This window comes from Elephas maximus, chromosome 9, assembly GCF_024166365.1.
Source record: "Elephas maximus indicus isolate mEleMax1 chromosome 9, mEleMax1 primary haplotype, whole genome shotgun sequence".
NCBI lineage: Eukaryota > Metazoa > Chordata > Mammalia > Proboscidea > Elephantidae > Elephas > Elephas maximus.
In genome coordinates this window covers 103,184,756-103,205,050 of record NC_064827.1, presented here as the reverse complement: position 1 = coordinate 103,205,050, position 20,295 = coordinate 103,184,756, and the positions used below count along the sequence as shown (strand labels likewise).

At 36.1% G+C, this 20,295-nt stretch overlaps 1 protein-coding gene across 3 annotated transcripts in view; it reads left to right on the top strand.

Moving 5' to 3' along the window:
• AGTPBP1 (ATP/GTP binding carboxypeptidase 1) overlaps window positions 1-20,295 on the top strand; it is a 186,516-nt gene that overhangs the window by 68,666 nt on the left and 97,555 nt on the right. For all 3 annotated transcript variants that reach the window (XM_049895307.1, XM_049895309.1, XM_049895308.1), the window contains 4 exons: window positions 1,707-1,915; window positions 3,521-3,698; window positions 9,638-9,735; window positions 16,354-16,470. In XM_049895307.1, coding sequence (XP_049751264.1) covers window positions 1,707-1,915; window positions 3,521-3,698; window positions 9,638-9,735; window positions 16,354-16,470 — 602 coding nt within the window. The remainder of the gene's footprint in view (window positions 1-1,706; window positions 1,916-3,520; window positions 3,699-9,637; window positions 9,736-16,353; window positions 16,471-20,295) is intronic.

The following is a 20,295-nucleotide window of genomic DNA, read 5'->3' as shown; positions in this document are numbered from 1 at the left end:
TGCTTTTTTTCAGGGGATGAGGCAGCAGTAATTTACTTTAAAGGGGTAAATTACACTACTGTATTAAATGTGGGGAGAATGTAGAGCAAAGAGTGCGTATACACACATAGTCCAGGAAGACAGGGGCTCATTTGACATTGTTGGAGTGTAGATTAGAAGCCAAAGCCTAAAGCTGAACCTCAGTTGTGTTTTAATTAGAGAGAGAATAAGATAGCTAGTAAGCTAAAGGCCTACATATTCCAATCAGTGTAAACAGAGTAATATACTCTTTGAAAATACGTGAAACTTTTATTAGACTCACCTTAGCAAACCTAGCTATTCCGGGCACAGCAGGGGTTTCGAAACTTTCACATGAGAAAGCTTTCTCCCCCTGGCAGGTTTCTTTTGGCTCTCTAATGTCAAACTATAATTTCTGACAGAGAATTAATAAGTTTGATTATCCTGGTATCTTTATATTATGTTTTAAGTATGTAATAGCCTATTTAGGAACCCTGGTGGCACAGCGGTTAAAGCGCTCGGCTGTGAACTGAAAGGTCACTGGTTGAAACCCACCAACCATTCCATGGGAGGAAATGTGGCAGTCTGTTTCTGAATGATTACAGCCTTGGAAATCCTACTGTGTCCTCTAGGGTCACTATGAGTCAGAATCCACTTGTTGGCAACAGGTTTGGGTTTTGGTATTGGCGTGTTTGGAAACTGCAGAAATTCTTGCAAGCAGCAGCGCCTTACTGTTGTACTACTTTAGTGTTCATGCCATGAACCAGGGGGTTATTTTATGAGATTAGGAAGAGATTGGTATTTCTTTGTGATAGGCTGGTATGCCACATTATCTTGCAGTCATTACAGTTCGCCCACCCACGTGGTGCTGGGTGGCTCAGTATGTTGATGTGATATAATTCCCTGTTGCTGTCTTATTAAAATGCAACCCTTGGATTAATAATCTTAAATATTAACACTTAAAAATATTAAAGTCGGGCCACATTGTGGATTTATTTCTGTTAATTCTCTTCCAGTGAAGTTGGCCATTTACAAAAAACCTTTAATGTAGTTTTTATTATATTAAAAAATTAATGACTAGAAAGCAGTATCTTCTAGTCTTCTAATGCTTCTTAAGTTTCCTTTGCTAAAAAGTTTTATTAAGTATTTTTTAACTTTGTATTGTTACGGCATGGTTATTTATATAATTATGGCATAATTAGAGAAATTAATTTCAAGGGGAACACAGACAGTTTGTGATAAGAGGTATAAACCAACGGAGTAAATTTCACTGGGAACACACAAAGTTTGTAATAAAAGTTACGGTGATGATAATAGCTTTTAACAAAATCATATTCATAACTAGTAAGTTAAAGGCTACATACTCCATTCGGGGTAATCAAAGTGGATATATCCTTAAGTTTTAAAGTATATGAAAATTTTGTTAGTATGAACATTTAAAAAGGTATAATTTTATTTTTATTAAGATTTTCATATTTATAAACTACCGAACAACATATGGACAGATTTCTGGAACACGCTGTCATTTGCCCTGTGGAACTTACCGTATTTATTTTATTAGGTAAAAAGTAATTTAAATATGTGAATTTTTTTTCTTTTGGAAAAAAATAAGAATTCCTCACCATATTGAGGTAACATTTTTAATTTGATTTATTCTGATTTCTCTTTTCATCTTTTTAATATCCTTTCTTAATTTTCTTTTGTTAAAGAAACAAATGCCAGGAGAGCTGTAGACAGAGGATATGTCCATGTGCTTTTAACAGTTTACGTAGATTGGCATCGCCATGATAATCGGCATAGGAATATGCTCATCCGGAAAGGAATTTTACAGAGTTTAAAAAGTGTTACAAACATCAAGTTGGGAAGAAAAGCGTTTATTGATGCCAATGGAATGAAAATTTTGTATAACACTTCACAAGTGAGTTTTTTTTACTTCCTATTTTTGTGATTATGTACTAATGATAACCACTTGGTTCTTAAGAAACCCAAATTGGTGTACATATACTTAGGAAAGTAAAAGTATTATAGATATATTTAAACATATCTTAAAACCAAAAAGTACAATCATTCCTTATATATGACCTCAGGCTAGCTGGAGAAACTGGTCAGTGCACACCTCTGCAATGTGAGACTTCCATCCCCCCTACCTCAAAAAGGTGGAGGGAGATCTAAAATCCATCCACTGGGCAGGAAGGGATTCCGTGTAGCCATGTTTTCTAGGAATGTACAGTTGGCTGTACTCAGTTTTGGGTGTTCCCTCAGAAAGTGTTTATGGACTCTTTACCAATGGAGGGTGGGGGCGTAGTGATTGAGAGCTCAGCTGCTGACCAAAAGGTTAGCGGTTCGAATCCACCAGCGACTTCTTGGAAGCTCTACAGGGCAGTTCTACTCTGTCCTGTAGGTTCGCTATGAGTCGGAATCAACTCAACGGCAATGGGTTTACCGCTGGTAAAGCAGTTCTGTCGTCAGTGAGTGTTCTGCATGTCTTCTGCTGGATAGAACCTTTTGGGATAGAGAAAGTAGAAAAGTGAAACCTGGAGTTGATGATCCTAGTTTTGCCAGCCATCTTAAGTATAAACACTCTTGGCAGTATCCTTATCAAGAGCTTTTTAACATCTGTAGAAGACCGTCAGCATGGGGAATGGGGATGTCCTGATACAACCCTTTTGTTGCATCAGAAGGCTATAATTATTAGAAAGGAATCTTTTTTTGAGAATTCCAGTCATTTTCCTTGTTTGTGTTCTCTTTACATTACATATGACAGACATCTTTTTCTTCAGGACAGCCTGTTAAGATGTCTGAGCATATGTTTCATGTTTACCCTAATTTTTTTCTCTTCTAGTCAATCATCTGTACCTCTTTTTATTATTCCTAGTATAGTCAGGTTTGGATACTTAATATATGGGAAGGAGCCAGGGTATTTGGAGCCAGAAATTCTGGGTTTAGAACCTTTGCGAGAGGACCTTGTCTATGGCTCTTACCATTTCTGACCCTTAATTTCTTTCTCTGTTGTGAAGGGTCAGATGTGAAAATATATATTGAAAATTTTGTAGCATGTTAAAGTATCATTTAAATGCCGATTGTTAATAATATTAATATTGTAATGTGACATAGTTTCACATCCACAATTCATCTTAGCCCTTCTAAAGATTAGATTTCAGGATAGAAACCAGTCTTTTAAGACTTAAAATAGTAGTGTTCTTTTATAATTTGAACAGCCAACTTACGAGATAACTGTTACAGTTCTGACTCAGCCAAATACACATCATCTCTGTTCCTTTTTATTTCTTTCACTTTTAATTTCTTACTTAATCGTTTTTTTCTCTTCTTCCCTTAAAATTTCTGTTTTATCTTTATGCCACCGACTTGCTAAAAGTCTCCCCAGGTCATTCATAGATATTACTTAGTACTCTTGGTGACTTTTAACACCAAAGATGGTACCGATTTCTACTTAGTAAAACTATTTCAGGAAAGAGTACTATGTTTTCAACATGAGGTTCATTTTTCTTTCCTTTAAAATCAGGAATGCTTGGCAGTCAGGACCCTTGATCCTCTTGTCAACACCTCCAGTCTGATAATGAGGAAGTGTTTTCCTAAAAACCGCCTGCCGCTCCCAACCATTAAAAGTTCCTTCAATTTCCAGTTGCCGGTCATTCCTGTGACCGGACCTGTGGCCCAGCTCTACAGCTTACCGCCTGAAGGTAGGACTGTGTGGTTACTGCTGCCTGTGGTTGGCTCTTAAAATTAGTGACTGTATTGACTCTTTCACCTGTGTTCAGCTCCTCAGTGAAAAAAGGCTTTAAAGAACATAAGAAATCTTCACATTTTATTTTAGTTAATATTTCTTTCAGCATAATAAATTGAGGCCTAGCAATGGTAGTAGTTTGGGATGTGGTACATATATGTAAATGTGAGTTGTGGAAAAGCCGAAGTAGTATCACACAGGAACCCAGTGCCGTGCTCTGATAGTTTATATAAATTTTCACAGTATAAGAATATAAACATTAAATGTTTAGGGAATTATATTTGGGTTCACATTTGTAACTTTTTAATGAATTTTAATTTCTTAAGTTAAAAAACCCCTAATCACCAAAAATATTATGGCTTATGCTTAAAAGAAACTTGCATATGATTTACCTGAATGAAAATATGAAATTATCAGGGGTAGGCTGTTGGGCATTTTTCTGTGCAATCCTATAGATATGTAGTAAAAAGAAGTAAAAGTTTAAACTTCTTAATGTGTGGAAAAGTAGAATTTGCTTGATTTGATCTAGCAAAATGGAAAAGAGAAAATAGTCTAGACTATTAATGGAACTTGTCCAGTATTTTCTCGTCATTTGATCACTTTTATGGAAAAAAAAAAAAAAAAGGAAGGTCTTTTATATATGAAAGTAATTATTTGAAAGAAGTGATTTAAAATAATTTTCAGATAATTATTAGTTTAATTATCCTTGATATAAATTTGTTGGTGGTATATATCATAGGCTATACTCTTATGATTTTATTTTGAAAATATTTAATTATTAAAGTACAAGTTTAGTTGACACAAAATATAAAAATGAATTATTGAGAAATCTGCTTTAAGAGATTTTTAAAAGTCTAAGTCTTAGTCTTATGATTAAGATAGATAAATGAAAGCAATGATTTAATTCTTTCTTCCCATTCCATTTGAAATTACCAACAGATTTTAAAAATAGGAGAATCTGTACCAAATCAGAAACTAGGTAAGAGGAGCATCTTCATAGAACAAACATAGATGATTTTGTGGTATGTGTGGAGATACAAATAGAGTAAAGAGTGTCAGCCCGCCCTTCCAAGAAATGTAATGTCTCTGGCTACAATTGAGGTGCCTCTAGCAGCTAATTTGGAGGGGCAGTCGGGGAGCAGTTGGAATGCCTTTGTGTTCTGTATCTTAGCCTAGGATTATGGGTGTTTCAGTGGTGGTTCTAATTGGTAGGGAGTTGGTAAGCCTTCGCTATGATGTGGCAGGTAGTAACACCAGGAAGGAGGTAGGATACATGCACTGGTGTTCTTTCTGGTGTTCAGAGTAATCGGATGGCTATAGAAAGCTGACCTGTAGTTTGGTGAATTCACCAAACCTGGGAGAAAATGCTAAGAGGGGTGCCTTTTTCCTGTTGGCTCCTTTTCTGCCTCTTCTCAGACTGATGAACCACTGAATTAGCTACACAGGTTTATATTGACCAGCCAGCCTTCATGATTAAGTTGTGAGGATGATACTAACAGCAACGGTGTGGGCACACGGAAAATACTGTCATTCTGCTGTATGTCATTTTCTTACATATTAGCCTCTGTAACATTTATCACAATATCTATTATTTTTTTTATCTTCCTCAGTGAGACTGTAAGCTCCATGAGGAAAGGATGGTTGTTTTTGTTCTTTATATTTGTCTCCAGCATCCATTAGACTGTATACCACATGTTTGTTGAATGAATGAGCTGAGCTAGCCTCAAGACTTATTCTCTGCAATATTGAATGCCAAAAGACAGTGAAGCAGCATCTATACAGATTTTAAGGAAACGAATTCTGATTCAACATTTCTGGACTCATATAAGTTATTATCCATATGTAAAGGTGACAAATATATTTTTAGGTTATGTGAAGATGCATAAGAATGTTATCCAGGTGACCTTCCTGAAGTAATTACATCACCTATTAACTACAGCCAGTCAAATGATGAATTAAAGATGTCAAGAATGCATAAGACATGAAGAATAATTGTACTCAATATTAAAACCTGTTAAATATATAATACTAAATAATTTCTGTAATATTATGACAAATATAAAATAATTTTTGGCTAGAGATACATTGAATACAATTATAATAAACTAGGTCTTTCACACAAATAAACTAAAATTTATTTTGAAAGATTTCCCAATGTTACCCTATTTTTGCATTTCTAAAATGATAATTATAGGAAGTGGGGTCCAAATACGTGTTTTCAAATATAAAAGTAACATTTGGAACAGAGCTCCTTTGGATGGGCTTCAGAGGCTGTGAACACTTTGGAATTCTATATAAACTACATATCTTTTTTTTTTTTCCCTTGGAAAAAATTCCTGAAGTGGTCCATCACTGCTGTATAAAAGCAAGGCAAGTAAATACAAAGTAAAACAAGTACAAAAATGCACAAAAGCCTAAAAGTGTCTTAAATACAAAGCAGGAACATCATGCAGAGCAGTTCGGTAATAAGATGTCCAAATGGATAAAATATTAAAAGAAAGAGACCGTCAGTTTGGATTAAAAAACAAAATCCAACTAGCTAATAAATACTGGAAACTCCTAAACCAGAGAGATAGAAAGCTTAAGGACTGGCAAATGTACATCTGTTTTTCCTAGCTCAGAAGTGGAGGGAAAGAAAGTATTACTATCTTACAAAATATACCAAAAAAAACCCCACCAAAAGACAAAACAAAACAAAAAACCCAAACCTGTTGCTATCAAGTTGGTTCCGACTCATAGTGACCATATAGGGCAGAGTAACTGCCCCACAGAGTTTCCAAGGAGCACCTAGTAGATATGAACTGCTGGCCTTTTGGTTAGCAGCCATAGCACTTAACCACTAGGCCACCAGGGTTTCCTTATAAAATAAGTACAGGACAAAACAAGTTTAAAACAGGAGAGCTAAGATTATCTTATACAAACTAGGTCATAACACGTGTGCTAAACAGTATAGATAGAGAAAGCTATAATTGTTTGAATAACAAGGAGAAATTGGAGAAATACAATGTTTATGGGTGATTTTCGTATACCTCTAAGTTCTGGGCAAATTAAATAGAGATGGTTAAACCAATCTAAATGGATGGTAAAGACACCTCCTGCAAATACATTTGAAAATATGATGGAAATGGAAAATATTTTAGAAAAATAAAAATAACTAAAATGGACCTAAACAGTAGAAAACCTGAAATTGAATATGCAGTCAGGTTGTCTTCAGTGAAGATACTAAATGCTGGTGACTTTATAGATTAGTTCTCCCAACTTTCTGGAAATTTTCCCGTGCTTTATTTTCCAGAGGGGGAAAAAAAAAAAGTTTTAGAAGTTAGTATGATGCTGAAAACAAAGCCTGGTAAGAATACTGAAACCACCTATAGAGCAATGTCTCTCAAAAATAAATATAAAAATCCCAAATAAAATATTAACAAATTGAATTAAGCAGTATTTTTCAAGAATAGGGACACCTAGACCAAGTAAGGATTATTTTTAAGAAAGTAAGTTCAGTGTAATGTTAAGACTTTAATTAGTAAAATCTATAAACAGTAGGTTAAAGGAAGCAAATCTCAGTAAATGCCATAAAGAGATTTCATAAAAATAATTATCAGTTCCACATAAAATCTCTTAAGGAAACTAGGGGTAGCGTGGATGCATTTCCTGAACAAGCTGAGTATTATCTAGCCTGAATCAATAGCTAACATCACAAATAAATGTTAGAGAATGCTTCTCTTAACCATTATTATTTAACATGGTTTTGGAAGCTGCAGCCACGTTAGTGAAGCAGGAAAGGGTAAGGTCTTAACCATTAAAAGAGTGGGGTGCATATATCAATATCTATGGAGGATATTACTGTCTACCTAGAAAATCTAAGAGAATCAATTGTAAAACATGACTTAGATAAAATAAAAGTTCAAAAAAGTACTAGTTACAAGGTAAATAAAATTCAGTGGCATTCCCATGTAGATGTGTGTATGTTTTAGTAAAAGCCAATTAAAAAACATAACAGCAAAGTACCCTTTGGGACTGTACTTTCCATATCGTTATAGAAAGTGCTGGCTCATTCCTTTAATGGTTGCATCATATATGTGTAGTATAATTAACTGATTTCATGTTGGCAGACATATTTTCCCAATATTTAAATGAATGATAAATAAACGAACCATGGACATTTTGAGACCTAATAACAAGAATTGATTTTTATTCCCTGGTTTACTAGTATGATTAAGCTGTGAGAATAATTCAGAATTGGTTATGGTACAAGAATAGATCATTGAAATGGAAAAGAAGGTCTCAGATACTCCAAACCGTGTGGCATATAAATCCAAAGGAAAATGCCACTATAAAGAAAAGTATCTGAAAGATTTGACCAAAAATTCAAAAAGAACTTTGTCTTTGTTGCTGAACTGCATTTTTTTCTCCTCCTGTCCAGGCAGCCATCTTTCTTGTTTGCAATAGAATTTTCTAAATTCAGTCCCGTTCTTACTTCCCTTTCTCTCTTTCCAGATGCCAGCTCTCCCCTTATTTCTCCATGACTAACTGCTGTTAGGGCATTTATTGGTAACCCAGGTTACCATATACAATATGAGCACCTCATTTTTGCTGCCCACACTGTTTCCAAACAGCATGTGAGGCAATTTGGTAACTGTATTAGTTAGGATAGATCAAGCTGCTGTTACAAAGAGATCCAGTAGCACAGTGACTCAAAACAGTAATAACATTTTTATAATATATACTCTTTGCCTGGCATTTTACATATATTAACTCATAAGTAGCTTGATTTTATAGATGAAGAAACTGAGACACAAAGAACTTATATAACTTGCTCAAAATAAATAAATAAATAAATAAATAAGTGGGGGTTTGAAGCCAGGCATTCTGAGACAACTTATTCCCTTAACCACTTCGCTACAGTGCCTCAGGATAGAAGTTTTTTTCTCCCTTACCGGTCCAGAGGGTAGGCAGGTGGTACTGAGCAGTAAGCTTCTCTTCCACTAGCATCATCAAAGGAAACAGGATCTTTTTGTTTTGTTTTTCATCATATTTTTCCTCATGTGCCTGTGGGAAATGGGAATGAAAGGAATCGGAGAGGACAATTTTCTTTCTAAAGAAAGCAACCGAGAATTTGCACATATAACTTTGCCTTACATTCTCTTCGCCAAAAATTGGTTCTGTGGCTGTCACAGCTGCAGTGAAGGCTGGAATCTATAACTTCTAGCTAAAACCCAGGGCTTCTATTTCTGGATGGAAGGAGAGTAGAACAGATTCTAGGGGGACAGTTAATCTTTGTTGTAAGTTAAATTGGAAAGTAGAAATCAAAGAGTTTAAAAAAATCCTCTATTTTGTTTAAAAATGCTCATTTACTTCTTCGAGAACCCTCAAAATACTCTTCTGCGCTTCTTTTCTGTCTCCTTCATGTTCATTCTGTGTCCTTTTACATTCTACTTCCTGACTTTTTCTCTAACGTATATTGTTTCTGTTATTACTGTATTGGTCCGTTCTTTTTATACTGTTTCTGTTATTACTGTATTGGTCCAGACAGCTATTGTCTTTACCCCATAAGGTTTTCAGAGTTCACCCATGTTGTAACATGGATCAGGACTTCATTTCTCTTCATGGCTGAGTAGTTTTCCATTGATATTATTAATTTTTTTAAAAACTGAGAACAGTAGTAAAACTCCATTGATTTCCAAAATTTAAATCACTTTCACTCTCACATATTATCTCATAGGTTTTTCAGCACCTGGGATAGCCTTACAGGCATTTTTCATAAGAAACCTCATTTACTTTTTTTTTTTTGGTGATTGGGAAAAAAAAATACACACACACACACAACGTTCTACCTTTGGATGTGCATGTTGTAGAATGTTTACCTCTGGCCTACTTATAGCTCATTTTGTATCACAGTGGATGACGTAGTAGATGAAAGTGATGACAACGATGATATTGATTTAGAAGCTGAAAATGAAACTGAAAATGAAGATGACCTAGATCAAAATTTTAAGGTTAGTATACATTTCTATTATTAATCAACGGGATAAATTATATTCTACAGTTGTAAAAGAAAGATTGGGTAAATAGATACAGCTTTTTGTTTTTGTAGTTATATGCCATCCAGTCAATTCCAACTCATAGCGACCCTGTATGGTAGAGTAGCACTGCCCCATAGGGTTTTCTAGGCTGTAATCTTTGTGGGAGCAGATCGCCAGGCCTTTTCTCCCATTGAGCTGCTGAATGGGTTTGAACCACCACTGTCTCAGCAGCCGAGTGCTAACTGTTGTGCCACCAGATTTACTATTTGTTTTGTCCACATCTTTTTATTGCAGATGACTACAATAAGCTAAAAGGAGCCCTGGTGGCGCAATGCTCCAGGTGCGCAGCTGCTGACTGAAAGGTCTGTGGTTCAGACCCACCAGCTGCCGGAGAAAAGACATGGCAATCTACTCTCTTAGATTACAGCCTAGGAAACCAACCGTATGGGGGCAGTTCTACCCTGTCCTTTAGGGGCGATATGATTTGAAATCAACTTGGAGGCACATAACTGACAACGATAAGATATTGATGGGCAAATGATATTGCTTTGAAATCACTAGCCTGGAAAGGACCTGAAAATAACTTATTTTCTCTTTCTCTGACCAGGAAGATTTCCTGATTTAGATTTTGAAAGTATTTCAAGGAAAGTGGTTTGAGAATGTATTATGGCAACTTATTCCAAAATGTATTACCTTCCCAGCAATGTTTGGGGGATACAAAAGTAGTAGGAAAATGGTCTATAACTGATAACTTTGTGTTAGAACTAGTGTTTATGTTATGATTCTTAGGTTTCAGTTAACTGGACAAGGAAATGGACAGGGATATTATTTGTTGAATTGGGAACAGATTACATTATGTTATGTTACATGAGCTGTCAGGCGAAAGAGGCAGGTAAGTTTTCAGAATTTTATTGCACCTCTGGAAGCTGGATCCCACTACTGTCTAGTTGATTCCAACTCATAGTGACCCTGTAGGGTTTCTAAGGGTGTAAATCTCTACAGAAACAGACTGCCACATCTCTCTCCCGAGGAAGCTGGATACTGTGGTATATTTTGCTTTATTCAGTAGTAAATTAAAAAAAAAAATTTTTTTTTTTTTTTTTTTTTTATTCAGTGGTATAGTGGGGTAAAAAAAAAAAATTTTTTTTTTTTGACTAATTTAGCATCTAGAAAAATGGTTGCCAGTCTCCTTCATTCGTCAACTACTGAGGTTATTGCTGTTTTTTTTTTTTGTTTGTTTGTTTTTAGGTGAGGGAGAATAATTTTATTATCTGTTTGGGCCTTTTTGTCTTGGAGTACTACATCAAAATTAGAGTACACTAAATATTTGACTCCCTCTGGCAATAGAGTCTAAGATACTGAAAGGAGACTTCTCAGTAGGAGATGCAGAAACATTTTCATATACTGTCTAATGTGATCATTTGGGCAAGCTTTGGCAGAATTGTCAAGTACACAAATGAGCCAATCTGGACCGGGTGATGATCTGTGTCCTGGCCTCCGGAAGCTAGAAAGAAGAAGCTAGAAAGGAGAAAAACAGTGTAAGCACTGATGGTCAGGGCAATGAAAGCTAGGATAAGTGAGTTCTGCCCTCCCAGGAATGGCGTGACTGTTAAAAACTATATGTTTGTGGTTCTGAAATGATATAGGTTAAAGAACTGGTAGGATCCAAGTTAGGAGAATTTTAATCCTATATATGTAAAGTATTACTTAGATAATAGTTGTTATATTTACATCTATGTTTTCGTTTTTTTGTGTTTGTGTTGGGATAATAAAATTTCCTAGATTAATACTTAAAATCTATAACTTTACAATACTGTTTTCTTGATAGAAAACTTTCTGATATGTGCTTTATACTTCCATTTCTTTTAAAAAAATTGTTAAGTATATTTTATTCTTCATGTCTCAGAAATCTCATTAAAAATATTATTTTGATGACTATAGATGTAAAGACAGAGGTTAGTGGGGAAATAAAGCTCAGTAGGAATTATAACAATGGCTCTGATTTCGCTGTTTAGAAATTGTTGTAAGTGTGTGAGGAATACATACTTTTTTTTTTTTTTTTAACCTTTTGAGGGTAAGTTACATATACCGTATATCCTGTCCCTGTACCCCTAAATATGTCAGTGTGTATTTTTGAAGAATAGTGATGGTCCCTGATATAACCGCAGTATAGTTGTGTTATTTATCTAGTGCTGCCATAACAGAAATACCACAAGTGGATGGCTTTAACAAACAGATATTTATTTTCTTACAGTTTAAAAGGCTGGAAGTCCATATTCAGAGTGGTAGCTCTAGGGGAAGTCTTTCTCTCTCTGTCAGCTTGTCTCTTCAACTTCTCCTTCTTGGTTTCTTGGAGATTGCCCTGTTGCGTGGCATCTACCTTACACCATCTCTCTTCTGCTTATTTGTTTAATCTCTCAAGAGATCGATTCAAGATACACCTTACGCTAATCCTGCTTTTTTAATATAACAAGGACAACCCATTCCCAAATGGGATTATAACCACAGGCATAGAGGTTGGGATGTACAACACTTATTTTTGGGGGATGCAATTCAATCCATAACAGTAGTTATCAACTTCATAAATATACACCAATATAACACTTTTATCTAGTCTGCCACCATATTCCAATTTTGTGAGTTGATCTAATAATATCTTTTATTAGATTTTTTTCCCCTTTCTAGCATAGGATCTAGCATTAGGTGTTGCATGCAATTATCTTGTCTCTTTAGTCTCCTTTAATCTGGAACATTTTCACAGCTTTTTTTGTCTTTTATGACATTGACATCTTTGAAAAATGCAGTCGTTGGCTTGAATTGTTCACTGAAATATCAGTTATTGTTCATGTTTTCCCTACTTTTTCTCCCTGAGCTCAGTAGTTATAATAGAAATAAGGCAAAAACAATAGTTGGTGTTTCTTGAACACTTACCCTGTGCTAGTCCAAGCACTTTGCACGTATTCACCGTTTAATCCTCATAGCTATCCTGTAAGCTATGGGATCTTATTATCTCTGCTTGATAGATGAGAAGACTGAGGCACAGGTGGTTATGAATCTAGTTTATAGGTGGTAGAGCGAGAATTCAGAATAAAATAGTCTGGTGTGAATATTCACTGTCTTTACTACTGTATTGCACTAAAAAATTTTTTTTATTTTGTGTGGTCCAGCTTGGCTAATTTGTTTACCTGACGATTTTGTCCTAATGATCACACTTGGCAGTAATGAAAATGTTTCTGTAGCTCTGTAGGATTGTTGGCCCTTTGAGCCTGCTGAGCTGTATTGTCTTCTGTTTCTTCCTCCCTGCTGTCTGCTTACTCTCATCGGCTGTTACATATGGAAGTCCTTAATTCTTCTTTTTATCTGAATTGCATCACTTTGATGTATTAGGTAAACTGCTTCATTGTAGTGGGTATGACAGTTATTTGTGTGAACTGCCCCACAGAGTTTCCAAGGAGCGCCTGGCGGATTTGAACTGCCAACACTTTGGTTAGCAGCTGTAGCACTTAACTACTATGCCACCAGGGTTTCCACTTATATTTAGAGACTTTTTATTTTATATCCTACTGATTCCAGAGTCTGGAGCATTTATAGAAACGTGAAGGCTCTAGAAGGCTCATCCCAGTTAGCCAAGAATTCTCTGTATATAAGCTTCAGTACATTTTTCCCTCTGCGTAACTTTTGAAGAGCTTTAAGAAGTGGTAGGAAGTTACTTTGAGTCTGCCAGTAGCTCTCCAACTTTGCTTTTCTCCAAACCAAAACACAGAATTTCCTCTCACCGAGTTCTCAAAGTATTGCAGTTTCCTTTCCTCATTGTAACTGTTTTACAGGTAGAGCCTTAAAAAAAAAAAAGTAGAGAGACATTACATAGGCTGTGTTTTCACAAAACAATATTGAATATTGAACTAGTGTGTTTAGAAAAAAAGAATACCTTTGTAAATTATTTTGGAAGTTATTGTCTATTTTTAAATTTATTTTAGTACTAATTAAAAATTAATAAGTGGTGTTACTATCTCTCTTTAGCCGTCAGTGCAGGTCATGATGAGTTTTTACTGGTGTGAGGCCAGAGTTATCGAGGGTCCTAGAAAAGAGCTTGTGTAGTAGATAAACCAGCACTTGTCCTTTCATTGTGCTGTGCATCAGATCTTCTCTGAACAGCATACCTGTCTTACTCATCTAGTGCTGCTATAACAGAAATACCACAAGTGGATGGCTTCAACAAAGAGAAATTCGTTCTCTCACAGTCCAGTAGGCTAGAAGTCTGAATTCAGGGCTCCAGCTCCAGGGGAAGGCCTTCTCTCTCTGTCAACCCTGAGGGAAGATCTTCATAATCAATATTCTGGCCTAGGAGTTTCTACATGCAGGAACCCTGGGTCCAAAGTAAACGCTCTGCTCCTGGAGCTGTTTTCTTTGTGGTATGAGGTCCCTGTGTCTCTCTGCTCTCATCCCTTCCCCATATCTTAAAAGAGACTGGCCCAAGACACAATCCAATCTTGTAGATTGAGTCCTATCTCGTTAACATAACTGCCACTAATCTCATCTTATTAACATCACAGAGATAGAATTTACAACCAATGGGAAAATCACATCAGATGACAAAATGGTGGACAATCACACAATACTGGGAATCATGCCCTGGCCAAATTGATACACGTATTTTTGGGGGACACAGTTTAATCCATAACAATACCCAAAAACCAAACCCATTGCCATAGAGTTGATACCAACTCCTAATGACCGTGTAAGATGGAGTAGAACTGTCCCATAGGGTTTCCAAGGCTGTAAATCTTCACGGAAGCAGACTGCCACGTCTTTCTTCTGTGGAGTGGCTGGTGGGTTTGAACTGCTGACCATTTGATTAGCAGCTGAGCACTTTAACCACTGTTCCACCAGAGCTCCTCCTTGAATATAGCGTACAGACCAAATATTCTGCTTCTCTGAGGACATATTTTTCCTTTAAGTTCACTCTCTTCTTTCCTAAAAAGGGGTATGGGAATAACTTTTGTCTTTTGCTCTACTCATTACCCCTACTGCCCGAAAACCAGAATGAATGGTGACATTGGGCTTGTTAAGTGAAATTTATTGACCATAGGGTATAAGAGTGCTTGATAATCATTAGTCCATAATGAGGTAGTACGTCGTATTGGCTAAAAATGTATGCCGTGAATCACCCTGACTAATTTTGCTTTCTGGCTCTTTTCTTTGCAGGCTGTGTAATTTGGGGCAAGCAACTTAACCTTTCTTTGTCTGGGTTTCCTCTTCAATTAAATGGGGTTAAAGATACTGTCTACTTTATAGGGTTCTTATGCAGATTAAATTAGATGATTTATGTAAAATGCTTAGCATACTGCTTTATACATTCCAAGTTTTAAATGACTGTTAGCTCTTTTGGTTATCACCACAACCACTACGTATGTTTTTCAGTGTAGTTAAGTTTTAATGTTCTTTAATATGAGCAGAATGATGACAAGGAGAGTGGGGGGAACATACTTTAGCCTTGGTCTTGACACTGTGGTGTCCTGGAGGGTTTTTAGTTTTAGAAATTTAGAAGTCAATAGAAATTTACATTTGTCATACATAAACTCTTTCAGTTTATTGCAGGGTACATAGGTAAGACCCCAAGACATACATATGAAGCACTGGAGAATCAGAATTGAACAATTACAACGTGAGTTCAATGGCTAGAGTCCTAATCTTTAGACTTTAGGCTTTTACCTTCTGGAGGAAGGCTTGACCACAGTTTGAACTTGGTGGAGGTCCCTTGTAGCCAGGGTCTGAGGTTGGCAGCAGTGGGCAAAGTCTCAGTCTTAGTTTCTAGCAGGGTCTCTTCTTCGGAGAGTGTCAGAATCTAGAGAGCGATCTCTTGCCTCTTCTCTCAAAGGAATGAGCTAAAACTCACTGCTTATATACAGTTTTGTAGCCTTGTTCTCATATGATAGGGCCAAGTGATGTCATGTTTAGTGTGTTACATTTTCAAGGATAGACATTCGCCTAATGTTGTGTCTTTTAGAGATTAAGGGGTTGTGTACAACATCACTAATACTGCTTTTTGAGAGACTAAACAGTTGCTTATCAAATTACTTATCAGTTCCTAAAGTTAGAAATTTTCTAAATAACTTTTTGATGACTTATAGTTTCTAAAAGCTTTGTGAGCTGCTAATGACTTAAAGGTTTTCTCATTAGAGAGCATCACAGAACTATATCTGTATGTTTCTGTTTCTAACCTCATATCATGAATGAATTGCACATATGCAGTTTGAAAGAGTAACAGTGTTGAAAGCATACATAATAGTAACATACCAGTGTGATTTGAGATACTGTATGGACATACATGTGGTCTTTCCATCTTGAGGAGCCCAAATACTATCTTGTATTAGAATATCTGGCAAAAACGGAACAAAATTTAACAACAACAACCCCAAAATAGTAAACGAATTTGAATGTAAGGTAAAATTAAATAAAACTTTCGTTCAGTAATTACTCTGTGATTCTAATTATGTGTAATTAACAATTTGGAAGATATTAAATCTAAAAATGTATTCTGTAATTTTTATGGTTTTCTTCAGTGATGACATACTGTTTGTCTTATTTCAGAATGAAGATATTGAAACAGATATTAACAAACTAAAACCCCAGCAAGAACTAGGACGAGCCCTAGAAGAACTAAAAATGTATGAACATCTTTTCCCTGAGCTTGTTGATGATTTTCAGGTATAAACATAGAAAATTCAGCATCTTACTGATTTTACTAAAGAGATTTTTTTCTCTCTTAGGCCTGTAATCGCTGCTTTCATTCCTAAGAAGGAAAAAGAGTTTTGCTTTTCTGAGTGACCTTGGGCAAATGTTTAAACATTCAGAACTGCCGATAGCTTATCTGTAAAATGACAGGGGTTGGATTAGCTGTTTAATTTTTTCTATCTTTGGTTCATCACCTTCAATTGACATAGCTTTTTACTCATATATTTTAAAATGACATTTTGAAAGCATATGTTAGAGTCTTCTTTGTATCAGTTTTGTTCAATTAAGATGGAGGTGAGAGCTAACAAAGTGCTGAATTAAAAATAGAGTTTGTGCATATTAAGTTTTTCTCCCCAAGCAAGGAAGGAGGAGAAATTGAAATCTTTAAATCTAAGTTGGTTTACAGGGCAAGTGACTTATTAACATATGTTACCCTCTGTCTTAGTTATCTATTGCTGGTATGACAGAAATACCAGAAGTGGATGGCTTTAACAAACACATTTACTTTCTCACAGTTTAGGAGGCTAGAAGTCTGAATTCAGGGTGCCAGCTCCAGGGGAAGGCTTTCTCTCTGTTGGCTCTGGGGGAAGGTCTTGACATTAATCTTCCCCTGTGTCTAGGTGTTTCTCAGTACAGGGAACCCAGGTCCAAAAGGACACACTCCACTCCTGGCTCTTCTTGCTTGGTGGTAGGAGGTCCTTCCTATCTCTGCTTGCTTCTTTATTTTATATCTCAAAAGAGATTGACTCAAGATACAGCCTAATCCTGTAGATTATGTCCTGCCTTATTTAACATAGCTACCTTTAATCCTGTCCCATTAACTTCACAAAGGTTAGGATTTATAACATGTAAGATAATTACATCAGATCACAAAATGGAGGACTGCCATATAATACTGGGAATCATGGCCTAGCCAAATTGACACACATTTTTGGGGGACACAATTCAGACCATAACACCCTCATTTACTAGAATATAGTTATTCATCCTGGATTACACAGCAAATAATGATTAAGTTGATTGAATTGATGGCATATAGTACATCTGCTTTCTTATTTTCACTCTGCTGCTGACGTGTGCTGGGTATTTGGGTAAGTTCCTGAAACTGCCGAGGATCTTAAACTGTAAAATACAAATTTGAACTAGATAATCTCCAAGATTGATTTAGCCCTTGCTGCCAAAAGTCTTCTCTCCCCCTCGTTTCCATATACTTAAATCTGGTTGCTTAAAGAAAAAAAATTTTAATACCAGGTTAGATATGAGAAAAAAAAAAAAAGAAATATTTGCCGAGTAATGTTTACATTTCATAGTTCCAGTTTTTCAGTTATTGGATGCAGTGGGAGAAGCAGCAGCAAGACCCCCAGCTCTCCTCCTGCCATGTTTTGGTGCTCCCCATTAGATTTGAAGTTCATTGGGAGGTAGTAGAGGGAGGGCAGGAATGAAGGAGAGGGTATTTGTCAAAAGGAAGGAAAGCAGGGAGGAGCAATTGAGAAAGGCTACAGGGTACGTTTTTTCCATTCAAATAGCTGACTTTTCTTTTAATACCTTTGTGCTTAGCTAAGGACCCCTTGAAAATAAAATCCCCAGAGATGACAAATACTGCTAAATCATAGCAGAAAAATATTGTGGGAGAGAATTGATGATTGTGTGAAGAAATAGATGTATTTTCTTTTCTATTTATGTCTGTATGATAAATACATAACGTGATTACAAATTGTAGTTTTGATGTGGGAAGAGGGCAGAATGATTTTGTAAATGGTGTCAAGGCCAGAACTCTCCATGTTATGGGAAATAGCACATTATCTTTTACTGGAAAATTTATTTCTCCAATAGTTGTGTGGGCACTTGACTATGCTTCTCAGTTATAAGTTCTAGAATAGTGCGCTGTTCAAATACTTCAGTGTCTATTTTATGAAATGTGTGTATAAAAAAAAGTGTGTATACTGCATATTTAAGTGATGCGCTTTCAAGGATTTGAAAAAATGGGTTGGTTCTAGTTAAGAGTTTGAAATTTTTTTACTTACCAATTTCTTGATAGGTCATGAGATAGCAAACATAAGTGAAATTAATTTTGGTAATCACTTACAACTTGGAATTGCATGCCATTCTCAACATCACCTATAAAAAAATCACCTATAGACACTTAAAATGACTTGATGTGTGTGTTTGAACCCAAACACCACCCATTTTGTTTCCAGACGTGTGTTCAGTGTCCACATGGAGGCAAAATGACTTTCATTGGAAGGTGACATATGAAATTATCAGCAAATTTTTTGAGGAACTCTTACCCTGTTTTTTTTCCTCCTAAAATTTATTTTGTTGTTATTGTTGAGAATATATGCAGCAAAATATACATCAATTGAATAGTTTTCTACGTGTACAGTTTAGTGACGTTAATTACGTTCTTTGAGTCATGCAACCATTCTCGCCTTCCTTTTCCGAGTTGTTTCTCCCTCATTAACATAAACATACTACCCACTAAGGTTCCTATCTAATCTTTTGAGTTGCTGTTGTCAGTTTGACCCATATAGATAGTTGTTAAAAGAGCATAATGCAGACCTTTTTTTTATCAGTTAAGCTAAACTATTGTTTGGTTTTAAGAAGACATCAGGGCATATTTTTGGTTTAAGATTTAAAGATAATCTCAGGGCAATAGTTTCAGGGGTGCATCTACTTCCATGGCTCCAGAAAGTCTAGAGTCTATGAGAAATTGAAATTCTGTTCTGCATTTTTTGGTCAGGATTCTTCTGTGGAATCTTTTATCAAAATGTTCGGTAATGGTAGTTAGGCACCATCTAGTTCTTCTGGTCTCACGGCAAAGGAGGTAGTTGTTCATGGAGGCAATTAGCCACAGATGCCATATCCTCCTGCTATTCCTGACTCTCCTTCTTCCTCTGTTGCTCCAGGTATTTAGAGACCAATTGTCGTGCCTTGGATGGCCTGCTTGCAAACTTTTAACACCTCAGGCACTATGCAATGAACTAGGAGGTAGACTAGAAGTACTAAACAGGTTATTAGGCCAATTAACCGGGGTGTCCCATGGAACCATGATCCTAAACCTCCAAACCAAGGAACTAACTCCCACGAGGTGTTTGGTTGTACATAAGCAGCTTCAGCAGCTATTCTTTTTTATTTTTGTTGTTGTTGTAAATGTGACTATCACACAACTTTGCCAGTCAGTTTTTACAGGTGTACAACCTATTGACAGCAATTACAGTAATTGTCCGTGCAACCCTACCCTTAATCAATGTGATTTTTCCTTCACTGCTAACCCCCTTTCCCCCCCTCCCTGCTACCCCTAGGTAACCACCAATAAACTTTGGTTTCTGTACATTTGCCTTTTCTTGTCTTTTTATAAAAGTGAAGTCATACAGTTGTTTTTCCTTTTGTGATTGGCTTATTTTGCTCAGGATAATGTCTTCAAACTTCATCCATACTGTAGCATGTATCGAGACTTCATTTCTTCTATTGACTGAGTAGTATTCCATTGTATGTTTGTATCACATTTTGTTTATCCATTCCTCTGTTGATGGGCATTTAGGTTGTTTCCACCCTTTGGCTGTTGTGAGTATTGTTGTAATGAACAGTGGTGTACAAGTCTCTTTTCTGAGTCTCTGCTTTCAAGTCTTTTAAGTATGTCCCTAGGATTGAAATTGCTAGGTCATATAGTAGTTCTAATTGTAGTTTTTTGAGGAACCACCATACTGTTTTCTACCGGCAATGGATAAGTGTTCCAGTTTCCCCATATCCTCTCCAACATGCGTTATTTTCTGTTTTTTTATCTTAGCCATCCTTTTT